Raw genomic sequence first — 19,165 nt, forward strand, 5'->3', positions numbered from 1 at the left:
TCGCAGGTCACATAACATGGTGCACTGTACTGCTTAACACCTTCAGTTTTAGATATTATCTCCAGCCCTAATGATATACATATTTTATCTTCCAGGAACACGTTCTTCAACATTGTGAAGGAGATGTCACAGACCCACTTTAAGATGAACATAGATAAAATACTGGGTCACTTATCGAAGAGTGGCAACGTGGTTGATGATAATGTCCGTAGTTTGTTCTTTGGTGACTACATGAACTTGGACCAGAAGGTATACGATGAGGTCACTGACCTGAAGGAACTGACCAGTGTCATGGAACAGTGAGTCCTCCACTTCTCTCTTACTAATATTGTTCTAACATCGTTAAGTGGCATTTACATGGGCAGTGTCCATGGACACAGAGTTCTCTTATGGATTTTACAGTCTATATTCTTTCAATGCGACATTTTGGTACAGATGATAGTTACTTTATCAAGCACCTGGTACCAATTACAGAAATGTTGCGTTGAAAGAATAAAGAAGTTAAATCAGTATGTCAACCCTTTGTCTCTGTTGCCATTAACCTTGCAAAATTAATACATGATATATCCTTAGCATTTCTTTGGGATCAGATCCCGTTGTTCACACTAAATAGACATCTTGATATTGACAAAAGTCCAGTGTATATTGATAATCAAGCAGTAATGCAGGACCACATCAAAACAAGACGCCCATATTGAAGATGTTTTTCTTACTTATGACAAAAAATAAATTCGTACCCCAATAAAGCATCCATTTTCAAACTTTCAAAAATGGAAACTGACCCTCAACACTAATTTTCAAGGTCTCCACCTGAGAACAGTTAGTGCTTCTTGCCCAACTGTCAGGTCTTTTTTGTTTTCATTTAATGCTCAATGTTTTCAGTCCATGGGAGTATGATATTGTTTTATAGAGTGAAAGTTTGCTTCTTACATGACTAACTTAAGAATATTACTTACATTAGTCATAACGAAGAGATGGTGGCGTAGTAAGTAATATTTCTCCTCACTCACAGTCCGTGACTTCCTGGCATGGGTTGTTCAGGTCACAGTGTCAGGTCACTGTCAGGTCACTGGGTAGCACACAATGATCTCACTCCGTGTCATGCTGGCTTGTACAACTTTTTTGAAAATATTTCAAATACTTGCATCTTGCTTCTTTGTACATCATTCAAGTAATTTTGTATTGAACTTTTTGGAGGTTAAATGCAGTGTTTTATCATTCATTTTGTATTATTAATAAGTATAGAAGACAATGTCTCATGGGGATTTTAGATCTCAAAGAGTTTTCTTCATCCTGGTTTGATTACACACAATATCTTGCTGGATTCTTTCAGCCATGGCAGCATGTTGTCACTGCATACAACCATATGTAACTTCAATACCGAACAATTGTTTAAAATATATTTTTTTAATATTGCACATTTAGCCTCCAATGAACTGTTTAGGTTTTCATGATTATTGATGTATGTTGTGTAAAGCTGGGTCCGTGATGATCACAGCATGGTGGTAGATCTGTGTTCATATTTCACAGTATTTGTATTTCTACACACTTTTCTAATTACCATCATAGACACTATTGAATGTCCGTGGATGCTTGATCACAGCGTTTAACACAGGATTAGTGTTCACAAGGAAGCATGTCAGCATGTTGTTTGATATGTAAATTTTAAGACTATTTCTTATTAAATCAAACATACATTTACTGTCAAAACGAAATCACTACGCATGCAAAACGTTTTACAGACTGTTTGTCATGAATCTTTAATCTTCATCTCTTGAAATATTGAAATGCACTTGCACTCTCTCTTATGAATATGTTATTTAATACATTTTAAGCTGCAGTTGAAAACATTTCTAAAAATTGCAGAATTTCAGCAAAAAACATTGAGCATATTATGGGTACAGTTATTATCTCTTTTGAATCTATTTAGCAGCATATGTAGTGATGTGTTTAGTAGGAGATTATTTATGATGCTCTGTAAGCATTTGGGTAAAAGGGACAGTGTAACACTTGGCAGGGTTCTTGTGCTGGTATTATAAACATGTACAATATGGTCAATATATCTGTCACCATGACCTTCTAACTATTTCCTTCTCGAGTTATGTTTTCTACCACAGGATTGATTAATATTCAACTGCTTGCCGAGAGAGGTCTTTGAATGATGTTGTTTATTCTTCTCTGATGCATCTTGTTCAAATTTCTCAAGTTTCTAGCCATCAAACCTTTGAATACAATTTCTCGATTTGATGCCTCTTGTGTGCATGTATACTTGTCTAAACTGTTCCCTCCTCTCTTTCCTCTACAGCTATCTGGAGGAGTTCAACACAATGAGCAAAGCACCCATGCACCTTGTTATGTTTAAGTTTGCAATTGAGCACATCTCACGTGTCAGTCGCGTACTACTGCAGGACAACGGACATGCGCTGCTTGTTGGTAAATATCCCCCTTGTGTCTGTTTATAGTGTGCGAGTTTGATTATTGTTTACAATTTGAGTGAACAGAGTCAAACGATGTTACGACATGCAACCTTACATATGATACAAAATGGCTACCAGCAGCCATGTCTATTGCTATGACACACAACTATGAGAGGTTAATGCTTTATTTCTTGACCTTTTTATGTAATGCATGTAAAATTACCAGAAAGTTTAAAATAGCAGGTAGAACATCAAACAAAGATATAATCATTGTCTTGGTTGCATTAATTATTCCAAAGTATTTATATCAACATTCGAAGTTCAATTTCACTGATATATCAGAATACATATATTCTGTCAATACCTAGTAAAATATGTTATTAAATTGCTTTTATACATGATGAAATCAATAAATGAAACTGATTAGCTTTCATCATGCTCCTTATGTAATACACCTGCGTACTGCACCCAAAGTTCAGTAGGGATGGGCAACTGTGTGCAAGTTAGACATAAATCAGTTTACATGTGCTAACATTGGTCAACCAATTTAAACTGGGTTGTTGTCAATGCAGGTTCACCAGGTTTGTCAAGGGTTTTCAAATCGACCATGAGCAGTGTTACCCATGTGTGGTGAATGTGTCATGGTGACTGATTATGATGACAAGAATTGGTAGAACACTCTGAATTAGAACGCAAAATCTAGTAATGCTCTGATTAATTTAGGCAGTGACTGAACAAGGTAATTATAGCCCTTGAATTGAATAAGAAATGAAAACACAATAGATGATTTTGTGGCATTTAGTCATAACAAAATTTGATAATTTGTACACATGTTGTCGTATATATGTACCTTTTGTTTTTATGATATTGTTATCAAAATCTCTTACCTGAAGAATTCTTGCACTGGGGCACTCATGCTTAACTCTCTACCTATTGTTTTTACATTGAAAACAAAAAAATGTTTTCATACTTCACAATTTGCTAACTTATTTCCAAACATGATTTGAAATTCCATGACAGTGTTCTAGGTATAGCTGTGCAGGTACAAGAGATTATTATTGAGAAAATGTTGATCAATGCTAAAAGTATGTTTTGAAGTAGAGGACCATGTCAGCTGACAATTGAGTTCTCTCCCCTTAATCCCTCAATGAGTGACTTGCAGAAGCATTCTGACCCCCCCCAGAACATCAGGTTAGAACTGGTCTTCAGCAACCCAATCTTGTCTTAAGAGGCGACTAACGTGATGTGGGTGTCGGATCATATCCCACTTGTGTAGATCAATGCTCATGATGTCAATCACTGGATTGTCTGGTCCAGACTTGATTTTTTACAGACTGCCACCCTACAGCTGGAATAATGCTGAGTGCGGCATTAAACAACAAAATCAACAAACATTCTGATCACGGTAAATTGTGACTAGATTCATAGGATCTTGAGTGTATTAAGACAAGAAAACAATGTTTGAGGCATTTATGTTCACTGTAGCTGCTATGTTCTCACTGAATGACTTGTTCCCAGGTATTGGTGGTTCAGGAAGACAGAGTGCTTGCAAGCTGGCTACGTTCATGGCCGACTTCGACTTGTTCCAGATAGAGATTACTAAAAACTATACCTCATTAGAGTGGAGAGAGGACCTGAAAAAGGTAAGTCTTTTACGTTAAGTCTGTTAACCTATTGAGAATACTCCACACAGAAGCATCCTCAATGACATATTGTTACCCCAGTCAACTGATCAGTTGCATTCTCGTTGGGTTCTCAACTCCCTGAGGAGTATACAATGTTGCCTGTCAGACATTAGTGGGTTACCATTCATATTACCATCTCATCCTCCTGGGAGTCTTTTGGACTGAAAATGTATTTATAGTGAGTGAGTGAGTGAGTGAGTGAGTGAGTTGGGTTTGTTGCCGCTTTTAACAGTATTCCATTAATACCACAGCGTGTCAGCTTACTTAATGAGGGAGGAAAATGATGCAGGTCTCAGACCTTTACCACTTTGGTGAAACCCACAAGCACAAATATAGTGCTGACAAACCTAGGAACAAAATCATGGCAAACCAGGTTTCGAACCCACAATCATAGGTTTCTGGCTGCCCAAGGGACCCAACTCTGCACAGTGAATTATGACGCCTTAGACAACTGATCCTGTGCCCTCAAATGTATTTAAAAAATATTAAGCATGAAAATTAAATCCATACAGTTGATGTTTGTTATTGGTTAAGGAAGTAGCCCTGTGTATGTGATGAAGTCTAAGCAGCCCTTGTTGGTGCATGTTGCCAGTTGCTGGTGAAGACAGGCTCTGAAGGGAAACCCACAGTGTTCCTGTTCTCAGACAACCAGATCAAGGACGAGTCCTTCATGGAGGACATCAGTATGATCCTCAACACCGGCGACGTCCCCAACATCTTCCCTGCTGATGAGAAGGCAGACATCATTGAGAAGATGCAGGTGGTTGCCAGGAATGAGGTCAGTTGTGGAGTTAATTTTTAAATCATCCCCCAAAAGGCAGTGGAGTAATGTCAATGTGTAAACTAGAAATAGTGACATTTTCAACTGTCTGAAAGCGCTTCCTTATTCACACACAAGCCTTGAGGTGCATAGCCTAGTGGTGTGAGTGTTTTCTTGTGATGCTAAAGAACCAGTTTTTGATGCCCTGCATGGTTGAATTTGTGAAGCCTGTTCTTGGTGTCCTTTTTTCAAGACTGTTATTCATACCATAAATCCATACTCATTGTGACTGATATATTCCTCTGGTCATTTGTTTTTTCCTTTTTATGCTTGGCATCAATAATTGCATCTAGACAGATGAACAAGTAGCTGAAAGGTTCATATTATTATCATGCTAGACTTTTGTTCATCTAAGCATGGCATCCTTTGCTTCAGAAGGCTGAACATTGTTATATGTCGTTTTAAGCAATACAACTATACTTTGTTGTATAATTGAATATACTTTGTGGTCTTTGTGGAATTTTTTTCTTTAATATTCCTACTAATTTCCAGGGTAAGAAAATTGAGGCAACCCCACTGTCGATGTACAACTTCTTCATCGAGAGAGTGAAGACCAACCTCCACATTGTCCTGGCCATGAGTCCTATCGGCGACGCCTTCAGGAACAGACTGAGGATGTTCCCCTCCCTCATCAACTGCTGCACAATTGACTGGTTCCAGGTGAGACATGCATATACATGTAACCAGCCTCCCATTGATACATCGCCAGTTATACTGAGTATTAGTGGTTAAAGATGACATTGATCTTTCACTCAAGTACAGCTCCTAGTGAATCATCCCAGATTAACACATCTCTGTATTAACAAATCAGAGATACATCATAATGACCTCATAAGTACATATAGACATTTCCAACAGTAATCGTCGAACAATCAAGTTCTAGACTACAGGATATCAGTGTACAATGATGTATTAGACTGACTAGAACAGTGTCAATTGTAATGTCTACAAACTGAAAAAGTTAGAAGAATGATGTTGGATCATAAATCAAATCTCACCCCCTATCTTTTGATATCAAATATATCAACACTCGTTGATAGATTTCATTACAAAAGACACTTGGGTGAGATTCTCTATGTCTGTATTTCAAGAATGTTTATCATTCTCATTAAAATATGATCTTAGTTTTTCGCTACCGCTAAACAAAGATCTGAGGACATCCCATCCCAGAACGACCTATCGCAAATTTTGACCGACCAATGAAATGATTGACAAGAAATCAACATAAGCCAATCAGAAGGCAGCTTTCTCGAGCTTTACGACACTAGTTCCAAACTGGCGACTACGCTTCGAAACATATTTTGACGTATTCTTGATTAAAAGAATTAAAACTGATTAGAAGAACATTCTGGAATGGCTTATAGATGGCCTAGATTGTATGGATATAATCATAAAACCCGTAACTGTCGTTCAGAATACCCCGTGTTAAATATTTCGTGGTTGCATGATTAAAAAACACATTCCGACTGTCACTTTCATGATCTGGTAAACGAGGCTCTGTTTGGTTGGATGAAAGGTTGGTCTGACGTGACCCTTAATGGGATGTCCTCAGATCTTTGTTTAGCGATAGCGAGAACTACGATCAGATTTTAATGAGATTGGAATGTTAATCTGTTTAGTCTATACTGACAGGCATGGTAAAGGGAATGCCCATAATTTGCCGAAGCTGAACATCATGTGTACAGCTGTTCCCTGGTACAATGGGAGATTTAACAGTATTTTAAATGCGTATTATCACAAACATGCATTATGTGTGTGAAGGCGTGGCCGGAGGATGCCCTGGAGATGGTGGCCAACAAGTTCCTGGAGGAGGTGGAGCTGGAGGACGGCGTCAGGAAGGAGACAGTCATCATGTGCAAGTACTTCCACGAGTCTGTCAGGAACATGTCAGAGAGGTGAGATGGAGATCATGTCTGCACTGTGTCAAAATATGTGCTGTGACAGACAGATTAGGCCCTTAGTGTGCTTGTGGAAAGTCAGCTGTTAAGGATCGGATTGTCACGATATGTGGCTAGTGTCATCGCATGTCATCATACCCAAATAGTATGGGATTTGCTCATAATATCAACCACGAGTTTGGCTGGTCCAGATTTGATAATTTACAGGCCGGCACAATATTGCTTACTTTGGCATACATGAACATTAACTCACTCACAGTCCAATGTAATCCTAAATGTTGTAAGACGTCGAACAACCTGGCCAATGATTTATGTTCTCTTGTCCAGGTATTTCGACATGCTCCGCCGGCACAACTATGTGACCCCAACTTCGTACCTGGAGTTGATCCTGACCTTCAAGAGCCTCCTGGGTTTGAAGCGAGAGGCTATCTTGACCATGAAGAACCGCTACCTGACTGGTCTTGAGAAGCTGGACTTCGCAGCCTCCCAGGTGTCAGTGATGCAGCAAGAGCTACAGGACCTCCAGCCAGAGCTCATCAAGACATCAGCCGAGACCGAGAAACTCATGATCAAGATTGAGCAGGACACCGTGGAGGTGGAGGCTAAGAAAGAGGTGAGTGGCAGGACACAGTGGTCTGTCTAGTGTCAGTAGGGAGGTGCATGGCTGCAGTAGTGGTAGGGGCTGAGGGTGCACATGGCTCACACAAAGGCCTGTTTGAGCCTAGTTGAAATAGCTTCCTTGACATTGTCTCTCCTTGAATGAATGAAGGTGTATCTTCCTGAATTCACAACTTTTCATGAATTTACCATTTAATTGCCAAAAGGTTTGAGACTTCTAGTCCAAACATGGCTCTTAGCATCATTTTCAAAAGCATTTAGTTTTATCATATGGACTATTTTTAGCTGAGCTTTCTAGACTGAACCAAAGTTTACTGGACTCGGGCTTCCGAACAGTGACTAATGTTGCAGACTGCTATTTTCTGTGTGAGATGAATTGGCAACGACAGGAACTATTTCAGGAGGCCATCTTAGCATTACGGCTGCTGTAACTCCCACACTTTAACATTGACGTATGCCTCATTGCAGTAGAAGTGCCTGTGAAACAGCAGGGTCTGGAAAGTACTCATCTGGGCTATGTGTCTCATCTTTCCTATCATCATGTCAACTGTGGTCATTACATTATCATCCTACTGTGTTGCTGGTATCTGAGGATGTGTTTGAGTGTGTGCTGCTTGTGTTTAGGTTGTAGCGGCTGATGAAGCTGTTGCCAACGAGGCTGCGGCTGCTGCCCAGGCCATCAAGGACGAGTGTGAGAGCGAGCTGGCTGAAGCTATCCCGGCCTTGGAGTCCGCCATCTCGGCCCTCAACACCCTCAAACCATCCGACATCACACTCGTCAAGTCTATGAAGGTATGAGCCTAACACAACTGGAATACTTAGAGCGCAAGATGTCACGCAGATGTCCACAGATGTTCTTGCTTTCTACTTTCCTTTTAGTACCTGCTTTATGTAAAGTCGCAAAATGAACATTCAGGGTTTCACATGATGCAGGAATCTGGTGCCTTTGAGAAATATTTAACCAAAATATTCCTAGCCTATTTTTGTGTGTAAAAAGTCATATATGGTGCAAAATATTTATGTCAGTCAGAACTAGTTCCTACTAAAATATGCTCGGGAATGTTACAGAAATTGTTTATTTTTTCATGACAACATTTTTCAGTGAACAGAATGTTCATGATTTTAGTGTGTAATCAATATCAGTCATGCAGGACTCGTAAAAATATATATGCAATGCGTCTGAAGAAATGACTCCAAGTTTTCTTAGGCAAGGTGAAAATCCCTGATCCTTTTTACAACTTCATTTTCTCTTTGTTTGGTTTAGCATATTTACTTGCTTGAACATGAATGGATGTCCAGTAGGATATTTTATACACTATATATCACCTCATTTGAGGCCACATGGAACTGAATCTATCATCACACTGACAAACTCATATATCCTTGTTGTATTTTGAAGAGGAATTTGAGCCCATGCAAGGGTCAAGTCCCACATGTTTGAATGTGTGACAATGATATTGCTGGACTGTAGCTACTTCAGTATACTGCCTCACTGACTGTATTGTGTGTCTCAGAACCCTCCTCCTGCGGTGAAGCTGGTCATGGAGTCTGTGTGTGTGATGATGGGCTCCAAGTCGGAGAGGAAGCCGGACCCTGGTGGCAGCGGGAAGATGATTGAGGACTACTGGGGACCGTCTCTCAAGCTGCTCAGTGACCTCAAGTTCCTGGACAGGCTCAAGACCTACGACAAGGACAACATCCCTCCCCCAGTCATCAAGAAGATTAGAGAGAAGTAAGTTTCCCTTCGGAGAGTTCTTAAACTCCACAAATTGACAGTCTGATTCTGAAAACCAAATGTGGTGATCAAACTGGTGATTTGGGCCTTGTCAGAAACTCAAGTGCCAGACAGAATATTTCATCTTAGGTCAGATAATTCATAGTACTGTGACAATGCTATCATTGTAAACTTGTAATAGGGTGATACATCCAATGCATGTATGATTACGTCAAAATTAATATTTAGATTTAGCTGATTATCTAGGAATTTAGAAAGACACAAGGTCAGAATTATTGTTTACAAGACCTAGGCTTTGAGCACTCTGACTGTTGTAATACTTGGAATGCTTCGTGGATCTGTGTTCTTCGCTCTGTTCTCTGTTTCAGTAGAACTGGATCTATTTCATTGTAGTCTTATTTGATGGGGTATCATGTGTTCGATTTATCAAGACATAACATCCTTGTCACTTATGTCAATGTTTTCTCATGTATAGATACATGTCCAACCCGGATTTTGACCCCACCCTGATTAAGAACGCCTCCACTGCCTGTGAGGGGCTGTGTCGATGGGTACGAGCCATGGACACATACGATCGGGTGGCCAAGGTCGTGGCACCCAAGAAGGAGAAACTGGCACAGGCTGAAAGTGAGCTGTCTGTTCAGATGGACAAGCTCAACGAGAAGAGGGGACAACTACAGGCTGTAAGTATAAACCTGATGTCTGGGTCCACATTCAATAGAAATATAGTTTGTTTATAAATCGGGATCTATATTTTGTATTAAAGTCAGGATCCAGATTCCGTATGTAAGCCTGGATCCATGCTTTGTATAAATAATCTGCATCCATAGTTTCTTTAAAAATCTGGATCTATAGTTTGTATTAAAGTCAGGATCCAGATTCTGTAAACCTGGGTCCATGCTTTGTATAAGGCTGGATTCATAGTTTGTGCAACACTGAAGCATAACAATGATTTCCTTGTTTAATGTCACTGGAATTCAGATTCACAATAACATAGTTTTCAAAGTTTATCGGGATTATGATTTCCTAGTTATAATATGATATGTTAGTAAGTACAGCTCTTCGATGCATGTCCGACAAAACACTTATATACCAGTATGAAGAATGAGATTAGACAGCAGTTTGAGAGACTTGTAATGAGCAAGGCGGCAGGTATAGGTTATACTATATCCCATGGATAAGTTGGTCCATTGGTCTAAGAAACAGGTATATACAATGCAGAGTTTTCTCCCTTACTCATGCCAGGATGAGTTTATCATGGGTTTAATGCCAAGATTGACACCACCAACGTGTTAAATAAGCATCCACTATATGGGTCACTCTTGGCATGTTCCTCCCACACCTTGCTAGTACTGAAACACAGTTCAGCCTAGTTATAGAGAATCTCACCCAAGTGTCAAGATATCAATATATCAACACGAGTCAATAAATGTTTAACTCCGAAGCTTGGCCAGGAGTTTTACACTTGTGTGGATAAGTGTTATATGGGTGATATCAAAAGAGGCAAGGGTGAGATTCTATTTATCTTCCAAAATCATTCTTTGAACTTTTTCAGTTTGTAAACAGTTTTCACCAGTGAGTGAGCAAGGTAAAGCTGACCAGTGGCAGAGAGATTAGTGATGTTGAGTGTGACGTCATGGTAACCGATGATGTCACAATGGTCTGCAAAGCATTGTGATGCAATTTTCTTGTAGCTCCTGTGGGAGTCAGTTTGGGATGATAACAAACCAACTCTTGTTGCCTGTTCAGGTGACTGACAAGCTGCAGGCGCTGAATGACGAGTTCGAGGCTATGACCCAGAAGAAGAAAGAGTTGGAAGACAACATTGACCTGTGTTCCAAGAAGCTGGACAGAGCGGAGAAGCTGATCGGTGGACTGGGTGGTGAGAAGGACAGGTGGACAGAGGCGGCGAGGATGCTGGGAGATAAATATGTCAACATAACTGGGGATGTCCTTATGTCTGCGGGGGTGGTGGCCTATCTTGGTGCATTCACTGTCGACTTCAGACAGGTAAGTTTGCAAGAGAACTCCAGTTGTTTTATTGAAACACTTTGATGCTAATGTTTTATGAGAAGAGAAGAGAATCTATGTGTGTTCATAGCTTTCGGCCAGGGGAGCCAGGCCAATTTACACATGTCGGAGGGGTACACAAAGTATGTGATCTAGACTACCAGTTGTCAGACTTTCATTTTTGTGGAAGCCTTGGTGGCTGAATGGGTTAGATGACTGACTTTGTGTGCTGGCGAATAGGTGCCTAACTCTGGCAGTGTGGGTTCGAATCCTGGATGGGAATCAACCCCAAAAGTACAAGAATCTGTATTTTACTAAGAAAGTGTCATCCCAAATATAACATTTGTTACAGAAGGGAAGAGGTGTGGCAATAGAATATGCTGAAAACGAAAGACAATTCTACCTTGAAGGTTGATCAAGGGAGATTGTGTGGTCCGAACCCCCTGTCTACTAAAATCTCTTATGGTCTAGTAAGATCAGCTTGTACTAGTTCATATACTAAGATGGGCTAGTAGACTTAAAAGTTTTTGGCACAAACTGATATATGATGCTGTTTGTTGGTGTCCCATGTTGTGATATTGCTAGGGTACTGTTAAAAATGGCATAAAATTTCCCTCATTTCACCTTGCCTTGCCAGCATCCAGTAACACTAAAGGGTTGTTTCAGGGTGCTCTATTACTACCATACTGTAGACGGTACCTGCTGAATGAGACCCCTGCAGCTCACTCCCTACCTTACTGTTACAGGACATCACCAAAGAGTGGCTCAGGCTGTGCAAGGAGAAGGAGATCCCAAGTTCTGAAGTGTTCTCTCTCAATCTTACCCTGGGGGATCCAGTGAAGATTAGAGCATGGCAGATTGCTGGTCTGCCGGTTGACTCTTTCAGTGTGGATAATGGAATCATTGTTAGCAACTCCAGAAGATGGCCTCTTATGATAGATCCGCAAGGTAAGAGTCATATATGACTGTGTCCGTCTCATGCTGTCTCCACTGCTTTCACTACCTACCCTCCCCTTCAGATTCACCAGTGCCTGTTCTATATAGCCCCCTGTTATGGGTTTTCAGACGCTTAAGAAACATTAATAGTTTTCTCTCTAATCACATGAAGAACTGTAAAACATCTCATTCACTTTTAAAAGACAACTTTATCTTAAAAACAAGCCATCATCTCAGTATTTACAATGTCTGTGTGATGCTACATTCCTGTTATAGTACGAGTAATCGCAATAAACATGGCCGTCCGAAAACAAATGGAGTCAAAAAACCTATGATCCGACAATATATTATTCATTACGCCTCTGTTTACTCAATCAGGTCAGGCCAACAAGTGGATTAAGAACATGGAGAAGGAAAACAAACTTGGCATCATTAAGCTGTCCGATGCAAACTACATGCGTACACTGGAGAACGCCATCCAGTTCGGAACACCGGTACTGCTGGAGAACATCGCGGAGGAGTTGGACCCAATCCTGGAGCCCATCCTGCAGAAACAGACGTTCAAGCAGCAGGGTGTGGAGTATATTCGCTTGGGGGACAATGTCATAGAGTACTCCCACGACTTCAAGATGTACATCACCACCAGACTCCGCAACCCTCACTATCTGCCCGAAGTCTCAGTCAAGGTAAACAAGGGGTTTCATGCTTCATTGAGGCATTTCAATGAATCTTGGATTTGTAGCAATATCACTTGTACACCATTGTGAAATCCTTAAGCTGTGTTCCCACATCAGAGAGGTGAAGTTGAAGAGATTTAGAAAATTTAAAAATCAAACTGGTCACATCTTGAATACTCTTATCTCTAAAGTAAATTTAAATGTCATGCTGTAATACAAGACCTTATGATACACATATTGTGGTACAAAATATTCTATGTTTTTATTCAGTGAATTGTTGATAGTCCTTGAGAAACATTGAATTAAACCTATGATGAACAAAACACATATCTCTCTACCTGCCCTGATCCGTGGTTAAGGTTCATATCCGAATTCACCTGAATTATGATTCTTGGTTTGCTTGCACCATTCCCATCCTCATAGTGATAACCTGCAGCATCTGTGTGCACAAGGGCACAGTTTGAAAAAAGGGGGTGCGCCCTCCCTCTCCCCCCTCGTCTCGTTCCGCCAGTATCCTTTGTCACTTTGGGCTTTCTGTTGCATTAGCTGTGACATTGTGATATTATGTGAATGACTTACCATAGACTGAAAATGGCGGTAGTGCTACTTCCTGGAGCAGATCTTAAAAACTGTACAATTTTTCTTCACCAAACTTGGCACATAGATAGGTCTAGTGGTAAACTCGTGCCTTTTGATAGTTTGGGATTTTTGAAAACAAATATACCAGTTTCCATAGCAACGACTTTGACTTAAACTGAAAATGGTGGCAGTACTCCTTTCTGGAGCAGATCTTAAAAATCGTACAATATTTCTTGCCTTGCACACAACTGGACATGTCATATTGGCAGGGGATATGAGTATTTCATGCTTGTTGAAATACCGTTGTTAATGGTGTAAAACTCTACAGACTTACTGATAATGCACCAGGTGTATAGGTCCGATGATGTGTGTTGTAGGTGTGTGTGCTGAACTTCATGATCACCCCCCAAGGCCTGGAGGACCAGCTGCTGGGCATCGTGGCAGCCAAGGAGAAGCCGGAGCTGGAGGAGAAGAAGAACCAGCTGATCCTGGAGTCGGCGGCCAACAAAAAGCAGCTGAAGGAGATCGAGGACAAGATCCTGGAAGTCCTCTCCTCATCACAGGTGGGGGACAACTTTTCACTCTGTTCGCAACCTGAAAGAGGCGGTGAAAGCCAATTGGTTAAAGCGTTTGCTCATCATGCCAAAGACCCGGGTTTGATTCCCTACATGGGTAAAATGTGTGGAGCCCATTTTTCGGTGTCCCCCTCCATGATATTGCTGGAATATTGCTAAAAGAGGCATAAAACATTTCTCACTCACTCACTCAACCTGAAACACTTTCACGCTCTCTGTCCCATGTCTTGTTTTACTGGATTCTTAAACCGATATTTAAGTCCAAAATATGGTGACTGAACAGATTTGAATTTTTTTGAAAAAACAAATTTTGTAGATTCAGTATTTCTTTAGGTGCATTTGCAAAAAAACATAAGCATCAGATCAATGTCTTTAATGTTAGTGGCAATTCTGAACCATTTTTAAAAATTGACTTGCTTCTTTTTTCTCTTCAGGGTAATATTCTGGAGGATGAGACAGCTATTAAGGTCCTGTCCTCCTCTAAAGTTCTGTCTGAGGAGATCTCCGCCAAGCAGGAGATAGCTGCATCCACAGAGAAGGAGATTGATGAGACAAGAAATGGGTACAAGCCGGTGGCAGTTCATTCATCTATATTGTTCTTCTGCATCTCTGACCTGGCCAACATAGAGCCCATGTACCAGTACTCCTTGACATGGTTCATCAACCTGTACCTGCAGGTGAGACACCCTTCGTGGGTGGAAGCACATGTATAACCACAAGAAAGCATTGTAGCATTCTAATACAGTTTAGAAAAGGAAGATTTACTTCAACCACAAGATATTTGAGAATATGTCCATTGTGTTCCTCTGGTAATGAAGATGAATGTCACTTTGTTCTTATATATCAACAATACAGTGCTGTCAGATGCAGATATAATGAATACACTCACATGTGCATTCTTTCATTCTCTCATGTCTTCCTTTGATTCATATTATGCATTTTAAATACATTGAAAATAAGGGCAGACTGTCTTACCCTGTAACTTTGTAACCCTGTAACTCCTTACTCTGTAACACTATAACCCTGTAACTCCTTACACTGTAACTCTGTAACCCTGTAACTCCTTACTCTGTAGCTCTGTAACCCTGTAACTCCTTACTCTGTAACACTATTACCCTGTAACTCCTTACTCTGTAACACTATAACCCTGTAACTCCTTACTCTGTAGCTCTGTAACCCTGTAACTCCTAACTCTGTAACCCTGTAACTCCTTACTCTGTAGCTCTGTAACTCTGTAACTCCTTACTCTGTAGCTCTGTAACTCTGTAACCCTGTAACTCCTTACACTATAACTCTGTTACCCTGTAACTCCTTACACTGTAACTCTGTAACCCTGTAACTCCTTACTCTGTAACTCTGTAACCCTGTAACTCCTTACACTATAACTCTGTAACCCTGTAACTCCTTACTCTGTAACTCTGTAACCCTGTAACTCCTTACTCTGTAGCTCTGTAACCCTGTAACTCCTAACTCTGTAACCCTGTAACTCCTTACTCTGTAACTCTGTAACCCTGTAACTCCTTACTCTGTAGCTCTGTAACTCTGTAACCCTGTAACTCCTTACACTATAACTCTGTAACCCTGTAACTCCTTACTCTGTAGCTCTGTAACTCTGTAACTCTGTAACCCTGTAACTCCTTACTCTGTAGCTCTGTAACCCCGTAACTCTGTAACCCTGTAACTCCTTACTCTGTAACCCTGTAACTCCTAACTCTGTAACTCCTTACTCTGTAACCCTGTAACTCCTTACCCTGTAACTCTGTAACCCTGTAACTCCTTACTCTGTAGCTCTGTAACCCTGTAACTTTGTAACCCTGTAACTCCTTACTCTGTAACCCTCTAACTCCTCACTCTGTAGCTCTGTAACCCTGTAACTCCTTACTCTGTAGCTCTGTAACCCTGTTACTCCTTACTCTGTAGCTCTGTAACCCTGTAACTCCTTACTCTGTAGCTCTGTAACCCTGTAACTCCTTACTCTGTAGTCTGTAACCCTGTAACCCTGTAACTCCTTACTCTGTAACTCTTTAACCCAGTAACACCTCACTCTGTAACTCTGTAACCCTGTAACTACTCCTTACTCTGTAACTCTGTAAACTTGTAACTCTTTACTCTGTAACCCTGTAACTCCTTACTCTGTAGCTCTGTTACCCTGTAACTACTCCTTACTCTGTAACCCTGTAACTCCTTACTCTGTAACCCTGTAACTCCTTACTCTGTAACTCCTTACTCTGAAACCCTGTAACTCCTTACTCTGTAACTCTGTAACCCTGTAACTCCTTACTCTGTAACTCTGTAACCCTGTAACTCCTTACTCTGTAGCTCTGTAACCCTGTAACTCCTTACTCTGTAACCCTGTAACTCCGTACTCTGTAACCGTGGAAATCCTTACTCTGTAGCTCTGTAACCCTGTAACTCCTTACTCTGTAACCGTGTAACTCCTTACTCTGTAGCTCTGTAACCCTGTAACCCTGTAACTCCTTACTCTGTAACTCTGTAACCCTGTAACTACTCCTTACTCTGTAACTCTGTAAACTTGTAACTCCTTACTCTGTAACTCTGTAACCATGTAACTCCTTACTCTGTAACTCCTTACTTTGTAACCCTTTAACTCCTTACCCTGTAACTCTGTAACCCTGTAACTCCTTACTCTGTAGCTCTGTAACCCTGTAACTCCTTACTCTGTAGTCTGTAACCCTGTAACCCTGTAACTCCTTACTCTGTAACTCTTTAACCCAGTAACACCTCACTCTGTAACTCTGTAACCCTGTAACTACTCCTTACTCTGTAACTCTGTAAACTTGTAACTCTTTACTCTGTAACCCTGTAACTCCTTACTCTGTAGCTCTGTTACCCTGTAACTACTCCTTACTCTGTAACCCTGTAACTCCTTACTCTGTAACCCTGTAACTCCTTACTCTGTAACTCCTTACTCTGAAACCCTGTAACTCCTTACTCTGTAACTCTGTAACCCTGTAACTCCTTACTCTGTAACTCTGTAACCCTGTAACTCCTTACTCTGTAGCTCTGTAACCCTGTAACTCCTTACTCTGTAACCCTGTAACTCCGTACTCTGTAACCGTGGAAATCCTTACTCTGTAGCTCTGTAACCCTGTAACTCCTTACTCTGTAACCGTGTAACTCCTTACTCTGTAGCTCTGTAACCCTGTAACCCTGTAACTCCTTACTCTGTAACTCTGTAACCCTGTAACTACTCCTTACTCTGTAACTCTGTAAACTTGTAACTCCTTACTCTGTAACTCTGTAACCATGTAACTCCTTACTCTGTAACTCCTTACTTTGTAACCCTTTAACTCCTTACCCTGTAACTCTGTAACCCTGTAACTCCTTACTCTGTAGCTCTGTAACTCTGTAACCCTGTAACTCCTAACTCTGTAACCCTGTAACTCCTTACTCTGTAACCCTGTAACTCCTTACTCTGTAACTCTGTAAACTTGTAACTACTAACTCTGTAACTCTGTAACCCTGTAACTCCTTACTCTGTAACTCTGTAACCCTGTAACTCCTTACTCTGTAGCTCTGTAACTCTGTAACCCTGTAACTCCTTACACTATAACTCTGTAACCCTGTAACTCCTTACTCTGTAGCTCTGTAACTCTGTAACCCTGTAACTCCTTACTCTGTAGCTCTGTAACCCCGTAACTCTGTAACCCTGTAACTCCTTACTCTGTAACCCTGTAACTCCTAACTCTGTAACTCCTTACTCTGTAACCCTGTAACTCCTTACCCTGTAACTCTGTAACCCTGTAACTCCTTACTCTGTAGCTCTGTAACCCTGTAACTTTGTAACCCTGTAACTCCTTACTCTGTAACCCTCTAACTCCTCACTCTGTAGCTCTGTAACCCTGTAACTCCTTACTCTGTAGCTCTGTAACCCTGTTACTCCTTACTCTGTAGCTCTGTAACCCTGTAACTCCTTACTCTGTAGCTCTGTAACCCTGTAACTCCTTACTCTGTAGTCTGTAACCCTGTAACCCTGTAACTCCTTACTCTGTAACTCTTTAACCCAGTAACACCTCACTCTGTAACTCTGTAACCCTGTAACTACTCCTTACTCTGTAACTCTGTAAACTTGTAACTCTTTACTCTGTAACCCTGTAACTCCTTACTCTGTAGCTCTGTTACCCTGTAACTACTCCTTACTCTGTAACCCTGTAACTCCTTACTCTGTAACCCTGTAACTCCTTACTCTGTAACTCCTTACTCTGAAACCCTGTAACTCCTTACTCTGTAACTCTGTAACCCTGTAACTCCTTACTCTGTAACTCTGTAAACTTGTAACTCCTTACTCTGTAACCCTGTAACTCCTTACTCTGTAGCTCTGTAACCCTGTAACTCCTTACTCTGTAGCTCTGTAACCCTGTAACTCCTTACTCTGTAACCCTGTAACTCCGTACTCTGTAACCGTGGAAATCCTTACTCTGTAGCTCTGTAACCCTGTAACTCCTTACTCTGTAACCGTGTAACTCCTTACTCTGTAGCTCTGTAACCCTGTAACCCTGTAACTCCTTACTCTGTAACTCTGTAACCCTGTAACTACTCCTTACTCTGTAACTCTGTAAACTTGTAACTCCTTACTCTGTAACTCTGTAACCATGTAACTCCTTACTCTGTAACTCCTTACTTTGTAACCCTTTAACTCCTTACCCTGTAACTCTGTAACCCTGTAACTCCTTACTCTGTAGCTCTGTAACTCTGTAACCCTGTAACTCCTAACTCTGTAACCCTGTAACTCCTTACTCTGTAACCCTGTAACTCCTTACTCTGTAACTCTGTAAACTTGTAACTACTAACTCTGTAACTCTGTAACCCTGTAACTCCTTACTCTGTAACTCCTTACTCTGTAACCCTGTAACTCCTTACTCTGTAACTCTATACTCTGTAACCCTGTAACTTCTGACTCTGTAGCTCTGTAACTCCTTACTTGGTAACTCCTTACTCTGTAACCCTGTAACTCCTTACTCTGTAACTCTGTAACCCTGTAACTCCTTACTCTGTAACCCTGTAACTTCTTACTCTGTAACTCCTTACTCTGTAACCCTGTAACTCCTTACTCTGTAACCATGTAACTCCTTACTCTGTAACTCTGTAACCCTGTAACTCCTTACTCTGTAACCCTGTAACTCCTTACTCTGTAACTCCTTACTCTGTAGCTCTGTAACCCTGTAACTCCTTACTCTGTAACCCTGTAACTCCT

The 19,165-nt window shown here is 40.9% G+C and overlaps 1 protein-coding gene across 1 annotated transcript in view; it reads left to right on the forward strand.

The window, feature by feature from the left end:
- Nucleotides 1-19,165, forward strand: part of LOC124110825 (dynein axonemal heavy chain 3-like) — a 79,932-nt gene that overhangs the window by 43,556 nt on the left and 17,211 nt on the right. Inside the window, exons 43-57 of the mRNA XM_046470261.2 lie at nt 96-299; nt 2,306-2,433; nt 3,936-4,060; nt 4,695-4,880; nt 5,415-5,582; nt 6,684-6,817; nt 7,148-7,433; nt 8,063-8,230; nt 8,953-9,170; nt 9,649-9,856; nt 10,923-11,183; nt 11,930-12,131; nt 12,498-12,805; nt 13,753-13,938; nt 14,385-14,627. Coding sequence (XP_046326217.1) covers nt 96-299; nt 2,306-2,433; nt 3,936-4,060; nt 4,695-4,880; nt 5,415-5,582; nt 6,684-6,817; nt 7,148-7,433; nt 8,063-8,230; nt 8,953-9,170; nt 9,649-9,856; nt 10,923-11,183; nt 11,930-12,131; nt 12,498-12,805; nt 13,753-13,938; nt 14,385-14,627 — 3,025 coding nt within the window. The remainder of the gene's footprint in view (nt 1-95; nt 300-2,305; nt 2,434-3,935; nt 4,061-4,694; nt 4,881-5,414; nt 5,583-6,683; nt 6,818-7,147; nt 7,434-8,062; nt 8,231-8,952; nt 9,171-9,648; nt 9,857-10,922; nt 11,184-11,929; nt 12,132-12,497; nt 12,806-13,752; nt 13,939-14,384; nt 14,628-19,165) is intronic.

The sequence above is a fragment of the Haliotis rufescens genome, unplaced genomic scaffold (genome assembly GCF_023055435.1).
Source record: "Haliotis rufescens isolate VD_foot unplaced genomic scaffold, xgHalRufe1.0.p SCAF_62, whole genome shotgun sequence".
Taxonomy (NCBI): domain Eukaryota; kingdom Metazoa; phylum Mollusca; class Gastropoda; order Lepetellida; family Haliotidae; genus Haliotis; species Haliotis rufescens.